The following is a 27,169-nucleotide window of genomic DNA, read 5'->3' on the forward strand; positions in this document are numbered from 1 at the left end:
TTGTGCAGTGTGGGTCTGTAATGAAGGTTGTGGTCTAGCCTTTACTCTCCCACTATAGAAACAGGTTCTACTGACCTAGCCTCTGCCTCCATAGAGGTGGTTCCTCCAGGTCAGGATGGAGACACATTGACAGGTGCGGGGTCGCATGGAAATGCTAACCCTGGTGCACTGGTGTCTTTGTTCCTTAGGTAAACAAGAACATAAGAGCGGCCGTACTGGGTCAGAACAAAGGTCCATCCAGCCCCGTGTCCTGTCGTCTGATAGTGGCCAGCACCAGGTGCCCCAGAGGGAATGAACAGAAGAGAGAATCACCACGTGATCCCTCTCCTGTCACCCATTCCCAGCTTCTGACAAACAGACTAGGGATACCATCCCTGCCCATCATGGCTAATAGCCATTGATGGACCTATCCTCCATGGATTTATCTAGCTCTTTATCGAACCCTGCTAAAGTCCTGTCCCTCACAACATCCTCTAGCAAGGAGTTCCACAGGCTGAATATGCATCGTGTGAAGAAATATTTTCCTTTGTTTTAAACCTCCTGCCTATTAATTTCATTTGGTAACCCCTGTTTTTTGTGTTATGGGAACAAGTAAATGAATGTTGGACCTCCCTGGTCCAGCACCCTCGGGTCCTAACCAGTCCTGGATGAGGGATTTTGCAGGACTAGAGGAAGTCATTTCTGATTCCCACCCCCGCCACCTTCCCTCCATAGCCCTGGCCTGGCCCAGCTGCCAGCCTCCCAGCTAGCTCCTTACCCCTGCCACCTCCCCTACCTGCCAGCCCCACCAGCCTTCCTGGTCCCACCAGGAAGCCATGCTGCTCATGCTGAGCTCCTGATCCCACAGGGAATCTGCGCTGGACTCCTGTCCCCACGGGGCAGCCCCTCTGCTGGCAGCCTACTGCCCTGCCAGTCCTCAGGGCTCCCAGCAGCCAGCCCTCTACTGGGACATGCTGGTCCTGGAACATCCATGGTCCGGAGGTTGCCAGAAATGAGAGTCCGTTTAGAGAGGTGCAACCTGTAACTTTTCCTCGTTTACATTCTTCATGCCAGTCCTGATATTATAGGCCACTGATTAATTTTTTTGCCAGGCTTCAGCCTGGAGTGAATTTGGAGAATTAACTCTCTTAACAAGCAAACAAGGCCAAACCTCCCACGCAGGCAGGAGAATGTGCAGCTGTTGTTGCCATGCTGGAGCTCTAGATCTAGAATAATTAGTAACAGAAGCCATGGAAATGGTGAAGCATGTAGACAGGACCTACTGTGCACCACGGGCCTGTCAGCCTTTCGATCTAACTGTACCGATGACCCTTTTGGTGGGATTTCCTGGGGAAAAAGAGTCTCCAATGCAGTTCTCTTGCCTTCTCTCTTTCAGGGGTCATTGCAGGGTCCCCTGTTCCCCCTGAGATTATGAAGAAGATTATGCTCAAGATGAAAATGCAGGAAATGGTGGTGAGTCACTCTCCATGCTTGGGCCTGGGGTGCTTGCCTACCCAGTGGGACCAAGGAATCTGAGCACGTGTGACTTGTGTACAGGGTGATGCAAAGGCAGGCTCTCTGAATGACTCTGTCCATGTGTGATGGGCTGCAGCGACCTCATGTGCCTTCCAGTCTTTCAAGAAGGTACAGAGCAGGGATGTGAGCAGGTAACTAGTTACCCAGTAAGCATGACCTGGTGATACTTACTGGGTAATGGTTAACTGCTGCCCAGAAGCAGCCCTGACAAGCCCCTGTGCAGGGCCAGGAGCCTGCAGCCTCGGGCAGGGGGGAGCAGGAGCCCCTCAATCTGGAGGCTGCTCCAGCTGGGCTGGAGTGGTCCCCTTCCTGGAATCCTGCTTAGTTAGTTAACCAGTTGAATGTTAGGTTAACCTAACAGTTAACTGGTTAACTGATTAAATGGGATTTTCCATCGCTAGTACGGAGTAGAGTAACTGCCTGGAGATCAGAGCGGATCACAGGAGGGACACAGGAAATTACAAGGACAGCTACTGTGAGAAGAGAGAGCTTTGCATTCGCATGACAGCCTTCCGTGGTACCCCAGGCTGGGGCATCTCTCTGTTTATTTCCTGGTTACAGCAAACCGTTCCCTTTTCTCTATTGTACCTGCTGTCCCTCAGGCCTTGAGGATTAACACTGAGATGGGCACCTGGCTGACTCAGATTGGTGTATGGTTTGCTGTTGAATCAGCCGATTCACTTCACCAGCATGGATGGCACGCATATGTTTGGTGTCCTGCATGATTCACACACGTGCCCTGAACCTGATCCTGCAGATGGCCAGACCCAGTGCAACTCATACTGCAGCCCCTCTTGTGTATTCACCCTCCACCTCCATCAGTGCCTGAGCAGGACTCGCACTTTGTCACTGGGGCATGTTTGTGTACCCTCATTCCTGGGCATGAGCAATAGGGTGTTGTGGGCCCATCGAGCATGCTGTGATGGGCATTTAGCAGATACATTTTGCAGCGCATTTAGCTAGTGGAGCGCTGGCTCTTTCTGTATCGTGAGTCCTTGATCCCACCCTGTTATCTTTTCGCAGTACAGATCTGGGGGCACTTAAAGGCGAGCGAGCATGCGCATCCCAGTTGTTTTGCTTTAATGAAAGTAAGAGGCTGCCTGTGAAGGTCGAGGAAACAAATGTGATGGGTTAACTGCACCGGACTAGGAGTCCGATTTCTGCCCTTATTGCTGGCAGCTTCAGGGCGTGCCAGGACCAAGAGTTTGTAGGCCCTGCAGTGTGCTTTGGAATGGAGCAGCACAAAGGGAGTGTGGGGCAGTTGCTCTGCAATGGGGCGAAGTCTTAAGGGAGACCCGTGACTTTGCTTCTTGTGGGAAGCTGTGAGGGCTGAGTTTAAAATACCAGGAGCCAAACTCTGCTGTGGCATAACCCTATGAACTTCAGCGGAGTGGCAGCCAGTTACATTAGGGCCTGCATTTGGCTCCACAAGCTATTCCCCACCTATATTACGAGGTGGCCGATGCTGGGCTCACAAGTGTCACCTTTTGCTGCACAGTAGAAGGGTGAATAATAAAATCCTCTTCTCCAACAGGACTTTGTTCTAAATCTGCAGGGAGGATAAGGGAGGACTAGGCCTGGATTGATCTATCTAGCTGGACTCGCACCCAGTTTGCAGCATGAGTTACCAGTTCTTGGGCAGACACATGGAAACCTGCCGAGTTCATCTTTGCAGTGAGAGCTTTATACAGAAGATGTACATAAGAAAATATACAATTTGTTTTCTATATAAGAGTCAGAGGAGTTTTCATCCTCCTAAGAGTCATTTACACTCAGTTACAGAGGAATAAATATATATATCTATATATATTTATATAAATCTTTAGGATAAAAAATGCAGTTAAGTTGAAACGGTGGTATTGTAAAATCCATGACGATAAAACACAGTCATCCTGTTCTCCTGCTAGCCTTTCTGGGTTAGGGGCAGGGAGAGGAAGAGGAGGACTGAAGAGCAAGATCGCTCCCCAGAGGGAGGCTGATACGGTGTCTGCAAACCTCTCCCCTTGCATGTGTAGGTGCTTTGTGAGAATGCTTTCCTGTGGGGCGAGACAAGAATCTAATTGCCAAGCTATCTCAGCGTTGCATTCCCCAACACTAGCAAACCTCAGGCCTGACCTAGAGAGTTCACCCCCTGCTGGACTGAAAGAGAAACACACTCTCCATGTCCACTGAACCCTGGTGTGGCTTTATCTCTGGTCCTCTGCCCTGCTGTGCAGGGATCACCTCAGATAGGAATATTCTGTCTGCATGAGATGGGATGGGATGACTTCCCTACAGGAACAGTCAGGCACTGGGGGAAGGAGGAACCCTTATGGCTCTCTATTCACTTGTATCCCACTGGAAGGAGAAGAATGGACACAAACTGGATGATTGGGGACTTGGGTTTAGGTTGTCCCTGGGATGATGACTGTGCTTTACTGGCAGGATCTAGGATAGCTTGTCTTAGCATTGTCATGCATAGTTTCGTTTTTAAAAAGGCCTCTTAAAATATATAGATGCCGGAAAAGACTGAAAAGTTGGATTCCATCCTGCAGTCAGCAGATAGGTGAAGATTGTGAGGAGGCTGGAGGTGATCAGATACATCAGAAATGTCTCTTGACAGATGGTAGAAGCTTATGGGTGGAGTTGGATGGAGTCAGTAGTTTTCTGATTGGTTGAAGTGGCCAGTCACCTGGACTAGCCATACCAGGGCCTGTTGGGGGAGGAATGGGGAAAACAAAACATGTTTAAAGTTTTTTTTAAGCAGATCAAAGGACTCAAGGCTTTTTTCATAGTCTTGTGAATGGGGTACGCAAGTGTGAGTCAAGAGCAGTGTTCCCTATAAGCTGAACACTCGTGCAGCCACTCAGGAGAGATTTAAATGCTGCCTCGCTGATTAGCAGAGCAACTACAGTTAATTTTTTGTTTCTCCTGGTGGTGCACATTTGCACATACTTTGGTCCACATAAAATTTATTCCCCACACAGATAGAAAAGATTAGAGGGAACATTAGTCAGGAGGCACTAGATCTCATTTGCAGAGGTGCCAAACAACCCGTTTCCATTGGACACCAGGCCAAAGGATTCTGTGAGCTTGGCTCTTCCATTGTCTTGCTGTGTGACTCTGCAATAACTTAATAACTTGGCTGCCAGACCGTAGAGCTAGAGGCCTAAATTTTCAAAAGCAACCAGTGATTTTTGGCTGCATGGGCCTGAGAGACTGCAAAGAAGCATGATCTTCAGAGCAGCTTCCCTCTGAAAATCAGACCCCACTGTGGGAACCCAGTGGGGCTGGAACAGCCGTCCACCTTTGGCAGGCCATGGGTGGCAAGCTGCTCCTGGGGAACTGGTTAACCATTAGCTGGTAAGCATCACCTAGTAAGGGTGATGCTTCCCAGGCAACTGGTTAATCAGTTACCCGTTCACATCCCTAACTTTAGCATGGTCCTATGTGCCTACCTTGAAGGTATTTAGTTTTAATGTCCGCACAATAGGGATAAATTCTCTCACTCACAAGTTGTGAGAGTCCATTCACTGATGTTCAGAAATTGCTTTTCTAGAGAATCTTCCATTTGGGAGTCTAAAAGCTAAGTATTATTGTCATCGTTTTCTTATTTCATCCTCCGGGAGGAGGGCTCTGGAAAGGGGGGGATTGGCTTTCTCCTTTTCCTGCCCGAGAAGGGAGAGTCTCTTACATACAATAAATTAAATACTGTGGTTTAGAAAAGTACAGTTTCCACTGCCAGTGAGGAAGTTTACCAGCCCTGCCCAGAACAGCTGGCATTTCCATCTGTAATCCATAAAATCTGCCATCTGGCCAGGAGAAATCCTCTGGGAAGGATGGAAGAGCTGGTATCTCCTCTGGCACATGGGACATACAACTTTTCCCCATTTCTTTATCTATGGATGTAGAAAAGAAAGTTTGGGTCTGATGAATTAGTTAGAGCAGTAAAAGTGATTGTCGCTGTTATTTAAGAGTCGTAACGGTGCCCAGCATGTTACTGACCAAAAAAGAAAAGGTCCCTCTCCACACAGCTTAGAGCCAGATGCAAAGCCCACAGAAATCAATGGGAGCCCTTCCAGTGACTTCAGTGGGCTTTGGATCTGGTCCTTAAGACAAACAAAACACTGGGCAGCAGCTGAGGCGCGTGAGGGCTCAGTAACAACATTGGTGAGGTGCTTGGTTTTCTGGATGCTTAAGCTAATGCACCAATAAAGGGAGATAGGCATGTGATGCCTTTGTGTATTCAGTGTATGGATTTAGGCTAAACAGGATCTTTGTTTAGTGGCCAGTCCACCCCATCTCAGGTGTTCTCTTTTTCTCCTCCCTGCTCCTGCATTCCCACCTTCGGCACAAAGGTTCTGATTTAACAACCACTTGTCGCAGCCCTCCCTTAGCTGGGGCACGGCTCAGGGCATCAGGTGCTGGTTTTCAACTGCTGCTTTAAACAAATAAAGGAGGCACTGAGCAAACTCCCAGAGAGCCACGTCTTCTGCTTAGATACTGAACAAGGTACAAGATGGCTGGCTGTGGTGCCCCCGCGGTGCCCTGCTAATGGATTATAAAGCAGACCCAGAGACCTTTACTAGGATATGAGAGTAGCTCAGGCTCCACCACCCAAGCAGTCATTCGCTTCTTCCCTGAGCATGTCAGCCAGGGTGGGCTGGGCCATGGATACTGTTCCATTTAAACGACCCTGTGGCCACCAGCTTACTGCACAGAGCCCAGCGCCCCGCCATCTGAGGGCAGTGATTTTTGGTCATTTTCTACCTGTTCCATGTCCGTGGGAGGCTAAAGGTTGAGTGCCCCAGCCCCAATCCTCTGACTCATTTATTTTCTCCCAGAAAGGCCTATTGGAAAGGGAAAGTGGGAAACTTCCCTATCCCTTCTGCCTGAAGCCCCGCCCCTTCCAGGAGTGCAGAGCTCCCCCCAATACACCGTGCCCAGGGGCTCGGCAATTCTGTCGGCTCCCCGATGCGAGTGGGGGTGCAAGTGCAAGCGTCGAGGCAGGCGGTTGAGAAGAAGAGGCTTAGGAGAGGGCGTGAAGGGCTCATGGCTTCTCCCCGGGGCTCGTCCATCACAGTGGGGGCTGCACACCTCATCCACGGGCTTCTCCCTTGGCCCTGTTCAGAGTGGGGGCCACACAGGTCACCGGCCAGCACTCCCCAGGGCCAGCACAGGGCAGTGGGGGTCATGCAATGGCCAGCAGGTGCTGCCTAGGGCAAGCTGGAGTGGCAAGGCCACACTGCCAGCCTGTGGTCATGTGTAAGTAGAACTGTCCCTGTTCTCACACCATTCCCTTCCCATTTGATAGGAAACAATCGTGCACCACCAAACCCCGGCCTTGCTTTAAGTTGTGATAAGAGGAAGCCGGTGGACCTAGCTCTTACTGTCTGGGAGGAGTTCTAGAACAAACGGACTCATGGACACACAGATGGACTCGCATTTCTAAAATACTAGCAGACTTACCCAGTGTTGCCTGGGTCCTGGGTCCTTCAGGGCAGGGAGCTGGCAGTGTGGGGAGATCCAGGAGTCAGGGCCTTTTGGTGGTTTGTGACAGGGCCTTTTGGCGGTTTGTGAGGGTGAGGAGGGCAGTGCATAAGTGAGGGTTCAGGGGGTGAGGAGGGACTCAGGGCAGGGGGGATGTCTGATCCAGTACAGGCCTTTTTTTTCCTCCCAGATTCCCCTGGCCTCCAGGGATGTTTTCTCTCCTCCTAGCCCCTCCCCCTGGCCACCTGGGGCTTTTTCTCCCCCTCTCCCTTCCACCAAGGGCCTTTTTGCAGCTCTCTTCTGGCCTCCGGGGCTTCCCCTCTCATCACTGTAGCCAAAGGCTGGGAGGAGAGAAAGGGTTTGGGGATGGGGGCTACCAGTGTAGTGGCAAGCTAGACAGTGACCCTCAGTGCTTCCTGGAGAATGCCGCACCTGCCCTAGCCATACCTCAGTACTTCCCGATTTAAAGGGCCCAGCTCTCCCAGCGCTGCTGCTGCTGCAGTACCAGCTGGGAGCTCCAGGCCCTTTTACTGCCCTCTTTGTCCCCCCTGTCAGCAGGCCTGATTGAGGGGGTCTAAATTAAATGAATAGAGATTGCCTATCTCCTAGAACTGGAAGGGACCTTGAAAGGTCATAGAGTCCAGCCCCCTGCCTTCACAGCAGGACCAAGTACCATCCCTGACAAATATTTGCCCCAAATCCCTAAATGGCCTCTGCAGGGATTGAACTCACAACCCTGGGTTTAGCAGGCCAATGCTCAAACCACTGAGCTATCCCTCCCCCCTTAGTCTCATGATCTGTTGGAAATGCTATATCAGAATTTCCAAGTATTACAGATGACCATTTTCTGCCTTTGAAACTGTTGCATCCAACCTGAGGGAATTCTATATTAGACCTCATCTAGACAGACAAAGCAGAATGGATTGTGTCACTAGAAATTAATGGTACATGAGTTACAAATGACCACGATTTGTTCACCTTTGTTATGCACAAATAGAATAAAGCTCAAACCTGTATATTTGATTCTCCAAAAGGGCCCGTTTCATAAACAATAATGAGCCAAATCAGCTGAGAGAGAGAATTTAAAGAGAGAAATGTGAGTGTAATTGGGAATTGTTTGAGAACATTTTATCAGATACTCAAAAAACCCATTAGAGGTTACACTGGTTAAAAAATTAGCCAGGTTTAGAGTGGAAGTAACAGCAGTTATAAAATAATTATATACACCCTAGTCAAATAAAAGAGAAAGGAAGTTGGCAGTTACTAACATAAATCAAAAGTTAGGAGCTGTAGAAATTGATAAAGACAAGCAAAGAGACAGAAGAAGAAATCTATAGCCAGTGGATTTAAGGAGTTTAAGTGTATTAGGAGCAAAAGAATCCTAGCAGTAAATTGGTCTGTTATTACATAGTAATTTGTCAGTGATAATGCAAAAAAGACAGAAGTGTTCCATAAATATTTGGGGCGGGTAGGAGGGTGTTAAACAATTTCCATTCTAACAGTAATTTGGGAGATTGTTAAAAATGAGCTACTAAAACTAGACATTTTGGAATCAGCTGGTCTGGATAACTTTCATCCAAGAGTTCTCAGACAGCTGGTTTTGGTGCTCTCTGGAGTGCTTATGTTGATTATCAGTACATCCTGGAACGCAGGGAAAGTTCCAGAGGACTGGAAGAAAGTTAAAGTTGTGCCAGTATTTAAAATGGCAAAGGGGATGACCCAGATAATTGTAGGACTGTCAGCTTGACATCAATCCAAAGCCAAATAATGGAATGGCAGATACAGGATTTAATCAATAAAGAATTAAAGGAAGATAATGAATGCTGATCAATACAGGATTTATGGAAAATAGATTCCATCAAACTAACTTGAGATCTTTCCTTTTGAGATTACAAGTTTGATTGATAGAAGTCGTAGTATTGATGTAATAGTCTTAAAACTTTTGTAAGGCATGTAAATTGGTGTCCCATGACATTTTGATTAAAACAACCCCCTAGATGGATGCAAAAGTAATTATGGCACATAACAAACAACAAATTAAAAATTGGCCAAATAATAGGTCTCAAAAATGGAAGTGCAAATGGGGAAATTATTTTCCAATGAGTGTGTTTTTAGTGAGACCCTGCAGGGATCAGCTCTTGGCTCTATGCTAACATTTTTTATCACTGAGCTAGAAGAAAACATTAAAATATTGCTGGTGAAATTTACAGTCATTTGCACATAGATTGGGGGAGTGTGGAACAAGGAAGAGGACAGGTCACTGATACAGAGCTATCAGAATTGCTTGGTAAGTTGGGTGCAAGCAAACAACACATGTTTTATGTGGCCAAGTATAAAGTCTTACATCTAGGAACAAAGAGCATAAGCCCCACGTGCAAACAGGGGCATCCCTGGGGGGGAGGGTATGGGACCCAGGACTGCCCCGCCTTTGAAGGCCCCACCTCTGTTCTGTCCCTGCCCATGCCCCACTTCTTCCTGCCCCTGCTTCACCCCATCCTGCCCCCATTGCACCCCCTTCTCCCAAACTCCCTCTCTGCACGACGGGCATTGGAGGATTATCAGGGCACTTGGAGCGGGGAGGAAGCCGGGGTTGGACCCTCCCATACTTACTATGATGCTGGGCATCAGAGCAACCTGGTAGCCTGCTCCACTCTGCCATCCTCTCAGCCCACTGCACTCCACTTCACCCTGGTGGCAGGCAGTGGAGCACCCCGCCCCTGGCCCCAGCATGCTCCCCTGAGCAATGTAGGGCTTGGAGGAGCAGGCTGGGGCACTCCACACTGCGGGCTGGGAGGGCAGCGGAGTAGAGCAGGCTGTTCTGGCTCCTACCAGTGCAGTGAGTGGGGGGGGGGGAACCTTGCTGATAGCCTATGCCAGCCTCCCCCCAGTAATCTCCCAGGCCTCCCTGGGCCCTGCAGCTAATGGAGGACCATCCAAAGAACAGTTGAGGCAGCTGCCACAGGAGCTCCCAAAGTGCAAGGCCTGGGGCAGCTGTCCTGAATCATCTTATCTATCCTGGGAAGCAGTGTCTCTGAAAAGGACTTGGGGGTCATGGTGGATAATCAGCTGAACATGAACTCCCAGGCTGTGTCTACACTGGCATGAATTTCTGGAAATGCTTAAAACAGAATAGTTTTCGTTATAAGTATTTCCGGAAAAAGAGATCTACATTGGCAGGATGCTTTTCCGGAAAAGCCCTTTTTCCGGAAAAGCGTCCGTGGCCAATGTAGATGCGCTTTTCTGGAAAAAAGCCCCGATCGTCATTTTCGCGATCGGGGCTTTTTTCCGGAAAAGACTATTGGGCTGTCTACACTGGCCCTTTTCTGGAACAGGGTTCCGGAATAAGGACTTATGCCCGAGTGGGAGCAGAATAGTTTTTCTGGAATAGCGGCTGATTTTGTACAGTAGAGCGTCGTTGCTTTTCGGGAAATTCAAGGGCCAGTGTAGACAGCTCGCAGCTTATTCCGGAAAAGCGGCTGATTTTCCGGAATAAGTGGCCCAGTGTAGACACAGCCCCAGTGTGTTGCTGTCTCCAAAAGAGCTCTAGTGACTTTTGTAGGTCTCAAAGGGAATCTGGCATAGGAGTAGGGCTGTTATATTAAACCTGTATTTGGCTCTGATGCAATTGCTGTTAGAATACTGTGACCAGTTCTGATGCCCATTATTCAAGAACGATGCAGATAAATTGGAAAGGGTTTAGAGAAGAGCCACAAAAATTATTAAAGGAGGGTCCAAAGTTCAAGTCCCTCATCAGGCAATAGAGCTTCCCCCGGCCCCCCCCCCCCCCCATACTCCTTCTCTCCGCTGCATATCCTGGGGCCTTCCCAATCACTCTCTCCTCTAACCAATGCCTTATATCAGGGGTAGGGAACATGGGGGCTGGATCTCAAGCTTCGGGCTCCCCCTCCCAACATTGGGAAGCCTGCTCTGGTGCTCCAGCCCCCCCACTATTCCCCTGTGGGGCTGGAGCACACAAAATCTACTAGGCAGCCTCCCCCCCCAGCTCTGGTGTATGAGGGGAATGGGGGGAGTGTTCTTCTCAGTCCATATCAGTGAGTGGTTGTTTTTTCTTTTTGCTTCCTACTTGTGTGTGGCCCCCAACTGATTTTTCTGTGGGTCAGTGGCCCCCGCCCCAAAAAGGTTCCCCACCCCTTCCTTATACAGTAGAACCTCAGAGCTATGAGCTGACTGGTTAACCACACACCTCATTTGGAACCGGAAATATGCAATCAGGCAGCAGCAGAGACAAAATAAAAAAGCAAATACTGTGCAGTACTGTGTTAAATGTAAACCCATAAAACGAGAAAGGGAATGATTTAAAAAAAAGATTTGACAAGGCAAGGAAACTGTTTCTGTCTTTGTTTCATTTAAATTAAGATGGTTAAAGGCAACATTTTTCTTCTGCATAATAAAACTTCAAGGCTGTATGAGATTAATGTTCAGTTGTAAATTTTGAAAGAGCAAAACCACAACGGTTTGTTAGGAGTTAGAAAACATTTTACTTAAGAACAATCTCCATTCCAGAGGTGTCTGTAACTCTGAGGTTTTACTGTAACGAGAGACTAAGGCATGCATTCTGTTTATTTTACCAGAGGGATGATTAGGGGGTGACTTAAATTTTCTGCAAGTACCCACATGAGGAACAAATCTTTGGTAGTAAAAGGCTCTTCAGTCTAGCTGACAAAGGTGCATATCTAGAAGTTGAAGCTAGACTAATTCAGGCTAGAAATGAGGCACGTGTGAACATGATAATTAACCACCAGACCAATGTATTAAGAGCTGTGGGAGATTTGCCATCACTGGAAATTTTTAAAATCAAGGGAGGAATTTCCCTAAAAGATTTTCTCTAGTTCCAACGGGAATTAGCCCAGGAATCTCTGGCCTGTTATACAAGAGGTCAGATTAGATGATGAAAGTGGTTCCTTCTGGCTTTATAACCTACTTGAAGTTTTACCTGGCATTGCTGGGGTCCTTAACTCAACTCATTTTTGTTTTTCTTCATTTAAATCATTGCTCTGGTGTGGGGCTGGGGATGAGGGGTTCAGTATGCAGGCTGCCCAGGTGAGAGAGGAGTACCTCAGCCTCTATCACTGCAGCAGCTTGGGGCCAGGTGAGAAGTGCCTGTTCATGGCCACTGCAGCGAGCACAACTGGCGGACGGATGCATGTCCCCCAGCTGGAGGACAGACAGATACACAGACATACAAACAGACAAACTCTCTCAAAGATATATAGTAGATAGCTGTCCCTTTTTCCACTCCCGCCATCCCATTGGGGTTATAACTGTGCCACTCTCCACCTCTGGCCCGTTGCTGCATCCCTGTGTTCATTATACAGTATAAATATCCCTGGGTATGTCTACACTACCCCGCTAGTTCAAACTAGCGGGGTAATGTAGGCATACCGCACTTGCAAATGAAGCCCGGGATTTGAATTTCCCGGGCTTCATTTGCATAAGCTGGGCGCCGCCATTTTTAAATCCCGGCTAGTTCGAACCCCGTGCCGCGCGGCTACACGCGGCACGGAGTAGCTAGTTCGGATTAGGAAGGAAGGCTTCCTAATCCGAACTAGCTACTCCGTGCCGCGTGTAGCCGCGCGGCACGGGGTTCGAACTAGCCGGGATTTAAAAATGGCGGCGCCCAGCTTATGCAAATGAAGCCCGGGAAATTCAAATCCCGCGCTTCATTTGCAAGTGCGGTATGCCTACATTACCCCGCTAGTTCGAACTAGCGGGGTAGTTGTCAGCCGACGGTCAGGGCAGTGTGTGTGTGTATGTTTCCGAGAAAAGGTTTAACGTCCGTGCCTTTACTGCTAGGACCGGGGTCCCATCGCAGAGGGTGGCCAGCAGGCCAACAGACACCCCGTTATATAGGAAGAGCTTATTACATCTTAGATTTCAGCTGCTAGAATTTCATAATTCCTTCGCAGCGGGCAGCCTTGAGGAAAGACTGAAAGATGCCCCAGTGGGTCCTGTCACCTGGGAGTGACACAGATCCAAACGCCCAAGCTCTTCCTATAACTGTCCCTTTAGACCGGCTGAAGTTCTTTTAAATTGTGCTTGGTTCTGTTACAGCAACTGAAGGAGTCAGGTTAAAGCTTAAACAGTTACTATTTATTGTTACAGGGTAAACTTAGTTGTTAAATGCTACTACTGTGTTACAGATAACACAGACACTACAAAGGACAGGACAGAAATTACACTAATAAGACTTACAGGTACCATGAAACCCTTTGGTTCTCTGAGCTCTTATTAAATGCATGCAAAATAGACACATAGCAGGTATATATTCTCACCCCTGCGTTCCAGACTTGGCGTGGCCAGCGTCTTTCTCTCAATCCCTCGGGAAGAAGTAGGGCGAGGTTGGGCGTCCCACAGACCTCGGGAGACAATCAATACCTGCCAGCAGGTATAGATGATTGGAGCTCAAATGAGGTGGGCTGCTGAACCTCTTTTTATACCCCTTGGGTCATGTAGGCTTCTTCCTGGTTTCAAGTGGCCAATTAGGAAAAATGGCTTTGAATGCCAAGTTTCCCACGAAGGGTGCAAAGCATAATTTACACCTGGGAAAATGCAGACAATGGGCACCTCTGGTATGTGATGGGCGAAGATTCCTCTCCTGGGACAGTGCAGGCGTGTCAATTACTGGTACTAGCCATCAGGGCGACGGGAGGCCCCGGGTCATCAGCTAGCCCATTTACTGTCTGGTTTCTGTTTATGGTAGAGTCAGGGACAGGCAGCAAACCTGTGTTCCCAGGGCATCAAAGGCTGACTGCCTTTCTCTTGCTCTCTGGGGGGGGGGGAAAACAAGATGGGGTTCGTGGAAAAACAAGATGGGGTGTGTGTCTGGCTACATTCCACCCCCTTGACACGCCTCACTATGTCCCAGAACGCAAGATGGCGGTGATGCCAGCACCCTTTGCCCTCCTTGGAGGAAGCTAAAATCGCCCTATCAGCAGGGTCTGATCAGATAATTTGGATCAAGGGATTGATTAGGATCGCTTCCCAACGCCATATACCAGATTTGTGCAGAGGAGGTAGCAGTGTACACAAAATGCCTAACAATACATAGAAGCATGCAGCAAGCAATTACAACAAGTAAAATGGTTAATATAGTATTTACAATAGAGTGAAGGAAGGGAGTTAACGAAAGTCCTAGGTGTTGGGCTAGACAATCTAGCCATGAGGCTTTACATTTTTAGTTACAGCATGTCTTATCCCATACCGTTTGTTGCCACTTCCCTTGCCTCCCCCCTTGACCTCCCCCCAGAGTTATTTAGAGGATTGCGGTAGTCGCTGTCATCGAACCATACCGGTCCCCATCGGAAGATGTCACTTTGTTTCACCAGTCATTTGGGCTGAGAGGGACAAACTCGATTCCCAGTCCAGTAGAGGAGTCAAGTAAGGTGTTCTGGTACAGCAGTAGCAGTTGGGATGAGGAAGAAGACCATGGCGAGTTGGAGTACCATGTCTTATTTCAATAGTCTGTAACTAGCAACAGTGGTTGCAAGCACAACAGCAAGCGGTATATATATACAAAAAGTTCATGGTGGTTTCCCGGATTCGCACCAGCACTGGGAGGGATTCATCCCACTGGAGCACTGTTCAGGGATATTGCCTCAGTTTCCTGTAATAAAACATAAGGTTTGCCGGTCTTGGATACAATCCAAGCCTCAGTGATGGTTATTGGTGTTAGCCCAGCATCTGCAGTTGTCCAGACTCCTTTTCCCTTATAGGAGTGCAGTACATGGGTTTGTGTTCCCAAACTGGGGTGTTGGGACAAGGGCTATTAAGTGGTTTAGTCCCATGATCGTAGACAACCCTGTTGTCCATCAGGTTGGGTAAGCAAAACCAATTCTTGAAACAATTTTTACTTCAGTTAAAACATACTCCCACCCTTGCTTACTGGTGGGCGGTGGACCAATATACTCTACTTGCCAGGTTGCCCATAGTATTTTTCTATCTTTTAGCCTGGCAAATCATTGCCTTTCTGTTATATGTTTTCTGAGTTCAGCACATAGGGTGCAAGCTTGTACCAGATCTCTGGCTTGTTTGTGGGTGATAGGCCACCCCCTGGCATGTGCCTGCCGCACCAGCTCTCTGTGTGTCCCAAGGTTTCATGTAGCCAAATGTACAGGTGTTCCCAATCCACCTGGGCAGCAAAAATTTGTACTGCTGCATCTGCTAGGTTATTTAGCTATGCAGCTAGAGTATTATTGTTATTTTTTTTTTTTTTTTTTTTTTGACACATGACTTATGCTTAAGGCATGTGGGGTTGCATGCTGGTATATCCATTTCCAATATTCCAATCTCCAAACAGGCTTTCCTATTTCCCAGTTATTATTCTTCCAATTAGTTATCCACTGGGTGGCTCCAGCCCATACAGCATAGGAGTTAGTGTAGATGGTACTGGCCCCTGCCTCACAAGCTAATTGATTGCTGCCAGCTCTGCAAGCTGAGCTGTTCCTTCTATGTTTGTGGACAGGGGTGCAGTGGATGTGTCTGCTGAAACAGCAACAGCCTTCCCTGTACACTTTCCTTTGAAATAACCAGGCAGCCTGTATTTACATATAATGTTGAATTTAAAAGCAAGCCAAAAGTGTTATTAACTCAGCCTTGAAAGAGACAGTCAAGTTTCAAAGCTTGAATTTCTAAACTAATAATTTGGTTTCTAGAAAGTTAAATGTCCTTAAAAGTTGAATGCCCAACACAAGCACTAACTAATTTGTGCCTTGTCTATTTGCAATTTTAAGCAAGAGGACATTATCCAAAACAAAATAAAACTAGTTCATTTGAAACCCACAAAATAGGGTTACAATATATATAGCTCATTCCTTTATGCAGTTAACCAATTAAGTTTCAGTAGAATCCTTAATTGTCCTTTGCAGATTTAACAAAGGTGTCCATAGACAAAATGTTTACATTTGATTGTTTCTTTGCATAGATGGTTTGCACATTGTTAAGAGGCTGCAAAGAAACAAGGTGTCATTTTTAAAACAAGATTTCCCTTCACATATTACTACCATTGCTTAATTCTTTCCACACTCCCACGGAGTCCACCTTTTATCTTCACATTCCCTCAAATCACTTGCTTTGTCCTTTCAAAGAAAATGTCTCATTCCTAGTAACTTTCCAATGTCTGCTTTACTTTCCTTATTCCTTCAACTATGCCTATAGGGCTCCAAACTTTTTGCCTTCCCCTTGTTATGGTCCATCCTAATTCCTGCTAAATGACTTTTCCCAATGAGACAGGTTTGTCTACTATTAATTTGGTAAGGAGGATGAGCTTGTTTACTAAGCCTTATACCTCCTGGTCCTTTTCTTAAACATATTCCTGAGGGAAGAGAGAAAAAAAAAATCTGAGAGGTGCTTTAACTCTCAGCACCCATCTTTAAGGGAATCTAGCTCTGTCTGGGTATTGAGGGACATGCATTTCTACCTCTCCACCTTTGCAGCAGAGGCTTTTACATTTTTGCAGTTTCATATCTGGATTCTTATATTCAGATAATTTTGAAGAACACCTCTTTACAGGTTTTCCACAGAAGACAAAAGCTGCAGCTGTTTCCCTCTCCTTTGAAGTTGAGGGTTTACATATACACAAGTAAGTTAGTCAATTTGTCTTCTAGGTCTGAAATTGTATGGACAGCAATTAACACTTGATCAGACCAAGGGCTATGCCCGAACCTTTGCAAGATTTTGTTCAAAAGGGGTAACATCTTTTACAAATGCCAATTGTCTCAGTCTTCTCTCTGCCTTCTTAAAAGACTGATTACATTTAAACTTTTCCTAGTATACCCAACCTCCTATTGGGACTAAAACAGCAATACCAATACCTCCTTTTTTTTTTTCCTGGAGGGTTACAATTTGAACTTTCTGATCTCAGCTAGTTTGCTAATCAAACTTAGCTATTACCTGCAAAGCTTCTTTGTGTTGCCAGCTAGGGCATTTACATCACAAAGGAAATCACAACCTGGTGTGGCTCCTGGAGCTTTCACAGCATTTTAGTTTGTTTGCAGTTTTTTTTGCTCATTTTATAGTTTACAGGAAAATGTGCAATCTTTGTTTACAACACTACTTAGCCACATTAAACTTTGCATAGAGTGTAACTCTTTCTTTATGCTTACAGTTTTCCTGTACCTTCATTAAACAACTTGGACTAAAATGGTCTTACCAAACCAATTTGTTTTAAACCTACAAACAAACAAGATTACTGGACCTTAAAACTTCATTTATTTACACATATATATATATCTACACACAGATACACATACATTCTCTCTGAACCTTTCTTACACTATTTCTACATAGCTGTACAATAATTACATTCCCTTTTTATTCATTGGGGTAGTTCAGTTCCAATAGAACCCCCTCCCTTTAGAGTTCTTCTAGCAGTCTCTCTAATCAAATGTACAGATTTGAATCAAATTTGCCTGGATTATTTACAGACATTCCTTTGGAAAAAGGGCCCATTTTTCCTTCAGAATGACTGTAAAGAAACCACAGTTTTCTATCTACACCATTTTAGCATTTGCACAACTGCATTTGCTCTCCATTCTCTGCAGAGTTTAAATTCTCTGATTCTCTTTTCTTAAAACACTTTCTTATCTCTAAAATAAAAACTGGCCTTGTTTCAGATATTACTCTTGTAAGTATGCTTAAGGATTTAGATTTCCAGTACTTACTGCCTTTTTCTCAGTTCTACCACAAGGCTTTCAATCTTATCTGTTACCTGCCTGCTTGTCTGGGCCTGATCCTGTTTTCCTTTTTCTGCCTGCTTGCCTGGGCCTGATCCTGTTTTCCTTGCTAAATGGAAAGTGGCTCCTTTCCACAGACTCAGGCTTTGTCCCATTCTTTAGCTTGCAGGCAGTTCTATACTTACAGAACTGCACCCACAACTCCTCAGGATTTCCCCAATCCTTTTCTAACATTTCTCTATCCCATTTTGGGTTGCCCCAACCTTCTTGGGCAAACCCTTTCTCCATACCACTAAAATCCATATCTATCATGAAAGGCTTCATGTTGCTGTATGTGAACCAGTAGCACAATCCTGCCGACTACGCCAATTCTGTCAGCCGACGGTCAGGGCAGTGTGTGTGTGTATGTTTCCGAGAAAAGGTTTAACGTCCGTGCCTTTACTGCTAGGACCGGGGTCCCATCGCAGAGGGTGGCCAGCAGGCCAACAGACACCCCGTTATATAGGAAGAGCTTATTACATCTTAGATTTCAGCTGCTAGAATTTCATAATTCCTTCGCAGCGGGCAGCCTTGAGGAAAGACTGAAAGATGCCCCAGTGGGTCCTGTCACCTGGGAGTGACACAGATCCAAACGCCCAAGCTCTTCCTATAACTGTCCCTTTAGACCGGCTGAAGTTCTTTTAAATTGTGCTTGGTTCTGTTACAGCAACTGAAGGAGTCAGGTTAAAGCTTAAACAGTTACTATTTATTGTTACAGGGTAAACTTAGTTGTTAAATGCTACTACTGTGTTACAGATAACACAGACACTACAAAGGACAGGACAGAAATTACACTAATAAGACTTACAGGTACCATGAAACCCTTTGGTTCTCTGAGCTCTTATTAAATGCATGCAAAATAGACACATAGCAGGTATATATTCTCACCCCTGCGTTCCAGACTTGGCGTGGCCAGCGTCTTTCTCTCAATCCCTCGGGAAGAAGTAGGGCGAGGTTGGGCGTCCCACAGACCTCGGGAGACAATCAATACCTGCCAGCAGGTATAGATGATTGGAGCTCAAATGAGGTGGGCTGCTGAACCTCTTTTTATACCCCTTGGGTCATGTAGGCTTCTTCCTGGTTTCAAGTGGCCAATTAGGAAAAATGGCTTTGAATGCCAAGTTTCCCACGAAGGGTGCAAAGCATAATTTACACCTGGGAAAATGCAGACAATGGGCACCTCTGGTATGTGATGGGCGAAGATTCCTCTCCTGGGACAGTGCAGGCGTGTCAATTACTGGTACTAGCCATCAGGGCGACGGGAGGCCCCGGGTCATCAGCTAGCCCATTTACTGTCTGGTTTCTGTTTATGGTAGAGTCAGGGACAGGCAGCAAACCTGTGTTCCCAGGGCATCAAAGGCTGACTGCCTTTCTCTTGCTCTCTGGGGGGGGGGGAAAACAAGATGGGGTTCGTGGAAAAACAAGATGGGGTGTGTGTCTGGCTACAGTAGTGTAGACATACCCCCTGATACCATAGCCCACCTTTCTGTGTTATGAGAAACAATCACATTCCAGGCACATTCCATTGTCCTGGCACAGCCAAACCCTGACCTTGCTTTAAGTTATGATAAGAGGAAGCTGTAAACCGAACATAGTGTTCCTAGCTCTACCATTTAGGAGTTCTTGAACAGACAGACAGACAGACAGACACAGGGACAGACAGACAAACTCATATAGTAGATACATTTAGGATTCTACAGGTAAATGGATTAACTGTTTTGGAGATGATCCTTAGTTTCAGTGAAGTCCACGGGGAAACTACCATGGACTTCAGGGGCCCCAGGACTTGGTTTAAGCCTGTGTGAGAAGGAATGAGACAGAAGAATAGGGTGTGGGTTACCTGTTTAATGGCGGTTTCCTTTCCTGGGTTTCCTGGTGGTGAGTTTGCAGCTGCGGAGAGCGGCAGTGTCTCTTATCTGCTGCCCTCGGTACTGCGATGGTGAGGCACAAGCTGCATCAGGACGGGAGCGGCTGGACTCCAACCACCTAGGGAATCATAGACTCATAGGACTAGAAGGGACCTGGAGAAGTCATCAAGTCCAGCCCCCTGCACTCCTGGCAGGCCCATGCACCATCTAGACTAGGACTACTCAACTTTGGAATCCCTGGGGGCCACAATGATACCCACAGCACATGCTGAGGGCTGCAAATTAAGTGTGGTTGCATATACATGCAAATATATATGCAAATATATGCAAATAGCTTCTTTCACACTGACGGGCATGAATACAAAGATTAAGGCAAGACTACACAACACTCAGGCCCTATTTAAGTCAGTTCTGCTGATATTAATAAAATGCAATATTTACCCCATTTCCACCCACATAACAGCACTTTTAATAAGCAATGACAGTCCAGGAATTTAACAACTAAGATGCATATCAACAGAAGACCATTATATTGACTCTCTGTTGTGGAGCGTATTCCCAGTGAAGGCCATGTTCAAAGGACCCCACCCACGGGCCCCGTTATTAAGCCCCACATAAACCCAAACCACACCGCAGAAACCCAACCTGCACCCACAGCCCACATGTTGAGTAGCCCTGATCTGGACTATCCCTGACAGGTGTTTGTCTACCCCGCTCTTAAAAATGATGAAGATTCCACAGCCTCCCTTAGCAATTTATCTCAGTGCTTAACCACCCTCACAGTTAGGAAGTTTTCCCTAATGTCCAACCTTAACCTCCCTTGCTGCAGTTTAAGCCCATTGCTTGTCCAATAGGGGGAGTATTAGCTTGTCCTCAGCTTCGGAAGTGGACAAGCTAATGCTCCCCTATTGCTAGGGGAGACTGGAAGCTACATTACTGGCCAAGTGTCAGCTTCTTGGGATTGCTTCTTCCTCTTCCCCTGGCACAACTAACCAGGCCCTATCCCTGCACCTGGTCAGTGGAGGCCCTCGGCACACCTAACTGGGCCCTTTCCCTGCTCCTGGTCAGTGGGGGACCCTTGATACAACTAACCGGGCCCTTCCCTTGCACCTTGTCAGTGGGGGCCCCCTGGCACAACTAAGTGTGCCCTTTCCATGCTCCTTGTTAGTGGGGGCCCCCGGCACAACTAACTGGGCCCTTCCCCTTCACCTGGTCAGTGGACAGCAGCAAGGGTAAGAGGGCTGGAGCAGTGAGTGTCTCTTACTTGCGCAGGGCTGCTAGCTGACAGGAGCAATGCCAGGGGTTGTTGGACAAGGTGAGGTTGTCCAGGCTGCTGAATGGGAAGTTCCCGGGCAGCTGGTTAAGTCTGTTGTTCTCGATGTGAACGGCCTTCAGGGTGGTCACTCCAGTAAATGCTTTCTCTGAAAACTGAAGCAGAAGAGAATTGTGGAACTCGGGTGACTCGGGGGTGGTCTCCATTCTCTTCTTTCCCAGGCTGCCTGTGGCCAGGGCTCTTGGTGACAGCAGTGAGGCTGGGGAGCCTCCAAGGAGCAAGGAAGGGATCTCCTTGGGCCCCTTGGAGGGCTTCTGGGGTCAGAAGCATGGAGAGTGCTTCCTTCCTGGGAGATGGATTTTAGTTCCTCCCACCTCCAGGCAGCTAACACCCAACTCCCCACCCCTTTTACTCCTTGCCTTCCCCAGCCCCCTCCCTACAGCCCAAAGCAAACCTGAGATCTGGCCAGTCCCATTTGTTTATAAAGCATTCTCCTCCTCTCTAAAGCCATTCCCTGAGTACACACCTCTCCAGGGCTGGGATTCCTCCCAGGACCTGTTACCTTCTGCTCATGGAACCATTGATGGAAGGAATGATTGTGGAGTCCAAAGGGCCTGCAGACTTTGGCAGTGCCCCCGGGGACTCTGAGTGGAAAGTTACACTTGGCTTCAGAGTACTGGAGAAGCAGCAGGATAAGCGTATGGTGCCCAGTCTCCTCCCCTTTCCTCCCCTCCTTGATGGGTTGTTTGCAAGTCAGTATGTTTGTGCCCACTGGGCAGGCTTTACAGTGCAGCAGAGAAACCAGATTTGTTCTCTTCAGAGACATGTCCAGGGGTCCACCAGAAGGTGCTCTGTGGCAAATGCCCATCTATGTATTTTCACTTCTCCCTAAATCGCTCCTCAACACGCCCCCTCACTGTGGATCCTGGCTCCAGCTGCTGTGCCCTCTCAGGCTACAGACCTGTGAGATCTCACAAGCCAAGTAGTGTGGGGTTGGCTTCGTGCTTGCATATGTGCCCTCCAAAGTCCTGCAGCAAGTAGCATTGGGAAGTCGGCAGGTGGCAATTAAACCCCTAGGGTTCAGCTCTGAATACATCCCAGTGGGTTCTGCAATGCTGCTGCCTGTGCTGTCTCTCTGATGAGACGTGACCTCTGGTGACGCCTTGTGCAGCAGGGGAGTTTGACTCCAGTATCCTGGCCAGATTCTAGTTTGGGTAATTCTATTCTGACCACCTAAATTCCCCCTGTGGTGACAGTCTGTCATTCAATCGTACTTCCTGTTCCAGTGGTTTTGTAATGCTGCAATGTGCTGTTAAACAGCTGCTGTGCTTTATCCCCAAGCCTTTAAGCCCTTTGGGTGCTCTCCAAGAGAAAAGTCAGTAGGAAAATTCAAGATGGTGATTGTTTGCTTTTTTGGTGGCACACAGCTAATCCGGTCCTGAGCCCTGTTAGAAATGGGTATCATCCTATCGTCAGTTAAAGCTTCCGAGAAGAGTCAGGTCTCTTTGCTTCCTTGCATGGGAGAGGACGTTTCAGTAATAAAGTTGCAAAATTAAGATCTTTCTTTTCTAGTGTAACAAGAGTGATGTTAATTGCAACAATGACAGGGAGTCTCATAGGGAACCAATTCTGACGTCCGGGTGGCTATAGAATGTTGCACACAGGAGACTCCAACCCTATCAGAGAAGATTGGTTTGGGGGCAGGCGGGGGGAATGGTTGCATCCCAGGTGTTATCACCATTGCATAGTTTAAATATCACCATCATGTGGCCACTTTGTCTAGGGAGACCCGTAGCATTGTGAAGTGGCTCACATGGGTCATATGGATACAAGATCTCCTGCAAGTGTGCAGAGAGGAATGTAATTTGGGTGTATCTAGGCTGCTGTCAGAGGTATGGCTGCAGTGCGCATAGACCTAGCCGAGCTAGCTTTGAACTAGCTAGCTCAAAACCCAGTAGGAATCAAGCCACAGTGGCATGAGCTGGCTGCTCGGATAACATCCAGGGTCCTAGGTGGGATTGTACAGCATGACCTGTCATGGCTTCACTGCTATCACAATATTAGTCAAGTTAGCTAGATCAAAACTAGCTCGGATGTATCAACACATGGTCAGTCGCTCCTCTGACTGCAGTGTAGACAGACCTTGAGACCAAAAAAGGAAAATCTTGGAGCAGTCCTGGGGGACAGTGTTCATAGTGAAATGGGAATGATCATCAGGTGGCATGCCTCTCTCTGTTGTACTCATCCAAGGGTCCAGACTTTGTTATGAGGGCACGTAGCTGCAGGAAGTGCCGTATTTCAGATGAGACCTCAAACAAAGTTCCTGGCTACTGATCACTGGTAAGTCATTAAAGAGCCCATGGTACTTTTTTGCAACACTGGGAGTGTTAACCTGTGTGTCTTGGCTGGTCTGTATAATTCCGCTCTGCCTAGCTAAAAATATCTGCTGTTTAGGTTGGATCTGGAATTCTTTTCCACTTTTGCATGCAAAGAAAGTGGTGTGTGTGCTGTCAAACAGCTGCAGTGTTCCACCCCAGAATTGCATTCATGGATGAAATGATTCCTCTGTATAGGTTATCTACCAGTAACATTGGATCCCTGAAAGAAGCTACAGGGGATAAGGAGACAAATGTGTAAAGATGAGGGACACTCAATCTGCAGAATTATACCTAGACAACCACATTAAATAGCATTGTCTCATGAGATAATATTCCCAGCAAAGAATTAGTCACAGTCAACCTGGGGAACTCCTTGCCAAAGGAGGTTGTGAAGACCAGGACTTTAACAGGGTTCAATAAAGAACAAGATAAATCCATGGAGGATAGGTCCATCAATACTTATTAGCCAAGATGGGTAGGAATGGTGTCCCTAGCCTCTATCAGAGGCTGGAAATGGATGACAGGAGAGGAATCACTTGATGATTTCCTGTTCTGTTTACTCCTTCTGGGGCATCTGGCATTGGCCACTGTCAGCAGACAGGATACTGGGCTAGATGGACCTTTGGTCTGACCCAGTATGGCCGATCTTATGTAACCACTATAGATTCATTGAGCGAGTTTACCCCTGGTGAGAATGAATGTAACTCTGTGGACTTCATGGCAACACTCACACATAAGTCAATAGTGAATAAAGCCTTTATCTCTAGCTAGTAAACTACTGCTCAAACAGCTGGAAGAACTGAATCTATATCTATTTGTTATCACCTCCCATTCTTATGCCCAAAGTATTGTTCTCCGGATCAACAAGGTCACTGCATGGCAAAACTGAATTAATAGACTTTCCATTTTTTCAGCTAATCCCTTCACTGTATAAAGAGCACTTGCCTGTTCAGAGCATCCCATCATGGGCTAGTAACTTCATCTTGTGTCCCTAGTGTGTCTGTATCTAGTATCACATTTAACCTTTATTTTTTGTTTTCTTCACGAAGAGACCAGATCAAATCTGCTTTGAGGCCCACAGTGGTAACATGGCAGCATCGCTGCTGTGCATCATCTACCTGTCTGCATTGCTCTAGGAAGAAACTGTTGTTTTTAATAACTCCTCTGGAGGAATCTCCACTCCCCCACACCCACCCCTGCACCCGCCATTCCTCACATCAAACCTCCAGCAGGTGCCCAGGCTGGAGATCGGGAGACAGGGCAATTAAGTTCTATCAGTCCACAGTGCCCTGCCAATTTGGGCATGGGGTAGCCCGTTGCCTCCAAGGAGGCCTTTTATAGATGTGTCAGCAGATAATTTCCAGGTGAATGAGCTTGATCACACCCATCTATATGGGGGCTGTTATCTTCAGACTAGGAAAGATCTGAAATATTGACAAGGGGACAAGGGCTCTATAAACACTGTCATTCTCAGCCTGGATTAATTCCAGCTCCCTAGCTGGGTATTCTTGGGTGCCATCTCTTGTAACACAGATGTGCTCTAACTCCCAACATCTTTTGGCAGCTCTTTGCTGTTGTTGGGTGGTGTCCTTCTGAAGGCAGATGCTCTGCACACCCCAGCCCAATATGACGCAGGCTCTGTGTTGCTACAAGGAGCGTTTCTTTTTCCCTGGAATGTTCTCCATCCCTCTGCACCGCATGACGGGGTACTGCGTTGCTGTGAGGTGCTGTCCCTGTTTATGTTTCTGCCCTGTGCTTCTTGGCATGGCATCTGGGGATGCCGTGAACTGCTCTGTTTCATCACCTGGTTGTGTGCCATCCCACTGCATCCACACAGAGCGTTGTGGGACACTTTGCTCTCCTTCCTGAGCTGGATATGCCCTTTGCTTGCACCCCTGCCTGGCATTCCAGGGGTCCTGTGGCAAGCATCTCCTGTAGCGTGATGCTCTGACCCGTGGCCCTGACTTTTTCCATGAGAAGAAGAGGGGCATTTTGCTGGTTACCTGAATGTCTCTCCTGCTCTCCGAGTAAAAACAGGGCTTCTTTGTAAAGGGCTGCAAGCGTTTCTCTTGAGAGATCATCAATAGACAAACCTTTCTTTATAGAGTGTAAAGGAAAGGGGAGGAGGAAAGGTAGAAGGTCGATGTGTGTGCACTGTCTACCTGTCTGCACGGTACTTGGAAGAAACTGCTGTTATTCATCACTTCTCTGGAGAAATCTCCTCCATCTCCCACTTCAAACTAACAGCAGGTATCCAGGCAGGGGATTAGGAGTCAGGGCAGTTAAACTCTACTGGTCCAATATGCACTGCCAATTTGGGCATGGGGTAGCCCCTTGCCTCTCATCTCCCCCAACCCTCCAAGGCTGGGAGCTCTTTGATTGTTTATTTTAGAGCCCCAGAACACATTTCCCATTGGAGCAGTCACCCCTCTGCTGGAGCTGGGACCCACCATCTTTCCGATGGGGGCTGTGAGCCTAGGAGAGTTTAGCATCACACAGCACCAGAGGACGGGGTCCTGTCTTTTTTATTCATCACGTGGATGTTCAATGATTCAGGGCCATTGTCATTGCTAGTGAGTACTTCACCCTCCTGCTGAAACTGTGACCCTGGTTTTCCTTTCCCTCAGAGAAGGCGACCTGGGGGTACACAGCTCCAGCTATAGAGACACAGAACCTGTCCCCCTTCAATGCCTGGCTCAGGAGGCATGGCAGGGACCATTAGCTGGTACAGGGTCCATGTTGGTGGAATCTTGAACTATTTCCAGAGGCTTTAAATATTAGAACAAAAGTCCGTGGAGTGACAGCATTGTTAGTGAGATAAGAACCAGACCCTACATTTTGATTGGAAATGGAGGGAGGGTGGAAAGGAACCTACCTTTTCCAGGCCCATGTTGTCCAGAGAAAGTGTCTCCATGTAGCGCCCGAAGGACTGGAAAGCATAGTCGGGAATGACCTTCATGGGGTTGTGAGAAAGCTTCAGGTCCTCCACTACCCTCAGCTTGCTCATTGGAGCCACTGGGTAAGTGCTGAGCTGGTTCTTATCCAAGTGGAAGACAGCGAGGTTTTCCACATCATCCAGGGCACCCGGCTGGATGGAGGAGAGGGCGTTGTCGGAGAAGTAGAGCCAGCGCAAGTCCTTAGCACCGCTGAAGGCCCCTGATCTCAGCTCTCGGATCTTGTTGCTGCCCAGCTGCAGGATGAAGAGGTTAATAAGCGGGGAGAGGAGCCCCTTGGGCAGGTCCGAGATCTTGTTGTGGTCCAAGTACAGATAAGTGAGTTCCGACAGGTCATCGAAGGCGCCCATCTTGATGACGCTGATATCGTTGTTGGACAGGTACAGGTAGACGAGCTGCTTCAACCCCCGGAAGGCACCACTGGAGATCTCCTTGATCTGGGAATGCTGAAGGTGGAGGGACACGAGCCCTTTCATCTCCCTGAAGCCGTTGGTAGGCAGGACAGGGAAGTTGTTCCTCTGCAGGTTGAGGAGCCGGGTTTGCTCGGACACTTTGGGGATCTTTTTCAGCCCGACGTTGTCACAGATGACGTGCTGGAGCTCTCCACCGTGGCAGTGGCAGCTTGGGGGGCATGCCTGGAGGGTGGGGAGGAGACACCCCAGCAAGCTGAGGAGGCTGAGGAAGAAGCCTGACCGGTCCATGGTCAGAACTGGGATCTGTGGGAGAGGGAAGAGAAACAGCTGCAGCAGGAGGAGGAGGAGGGAGACGAGAAACTGCAGCAAGCTGAACACAGCTCTATTTATAATGTTATTAAAAACCGAAATCCCTTCCCACAAACCGCAGGCAGCAGCCAGACTCTGACTTGGAAGCGACGGACTTTGGGAGCTAAGCGTGAATTTAACCTTTTGGCTTCTTCAGACCTCCACTGCCCTGCTGCAGAGACCATGCTGGGACAGGGTGGGAAAGGGACAGAGAAATCAGT

The 27,169-nt window shown here is 47.7% G+C and overlaps 2 protein-coding genes across 3 annotated transcripts in view; one reads left to right on the forward strand and one right to left on the reverse strand.

Moving 5' to 3' along the window:
* ACSF2 (acyl-CoA synthetase family member 2) overlaps window positions 1-27,169 on the forward strand; it is a 78,224-nt gene that overhangs the window by 34,217 nt on the left and 16,838 nt on the right. Inside the window, exon 10 of the mRNA XM_075903754.1 lies at window positions 1,376-1,452. Coding sequence (XP_075759869.1) covers window positions 1,376-1,452 — 77 coding nt within the window. The remainder of the gene's footprint in view (window positions 1-1,375; window positions 1,453-27,169) is intronic.
* Window positions 3,064-26,955, reverse strand: CHAD (chondroadherin). Of its 2 annotated transcripts, XR_012896862.1 has the most exons (5): window positions 26,109-26,955; window positions 20,847-21,010; window positions 19,555-19,700; window positions 7,996-8,052; window positions 3,064-4,207 (listed from the first exon to the last, which is right to left on the reverse strand). XR_012896862.1 is itself a non-coding variant. In XM_006125084.4 (4 exons), exons 1-3 carry the CDS (start codon window positions 26,886-26,888, stop codon window positions 19,559-19,561), a joined length of 1,086 nt encoding a protein of 361 aa, XP_006125146.1. In that variant the 5' UTR covers window positions 26,889-26,954; the 3' UTR covers window positions 3,068-4,207; window positions 19,555-19,558. The 2 variants fall into 2 exon arrangements, 1 of the variants encoding a protein (XP_006125146.1); XM_006125084.4 differs by lacking the exon at window positions 7,996-8,052 and having other exon boundaries at window positions 3,068-4,207; window positions 26,109-26,954.

This window comes from Pelodiscus sinensis, chromosome 20, assembly GCF_049634645.1.
Source record: "Pelodiscus sinensis isolate JC-2024 chromosome 20, ASM4963464v1, whole genome shotgun sequence".
NCBI classification, from domain to species: domain Eukaryota; kingdom Metazoa; phylum Chordata; order Testudines; family Trionychidae; genus Pelodiscus; species Pelodiscus sinensis.

Coding starts and splice junctions, on each gene's coding strand:
- CHAD (XM_006125084.4), bottom strand. CDS start 26,888: ATGGACCGGTCAGGCTTCTTCCTCAGCCTCCTCAGCTTGCTGGGGTGT. Junction 21,011..26,108: donor ACAACATGGGCCTGGAAAAG/GTAGGTTCCTTT, acceptor CTTCTGCTTCAG/TTTTCAGAGAAAGCATTTAC. Junction 19,701..20,846: donor CAGCTAGCAGCCCTGCGCAA/GTAAGAGACACT, acceptor ATGATTCCCTAG/GTGGTTGGAGTCCAGCCGCT.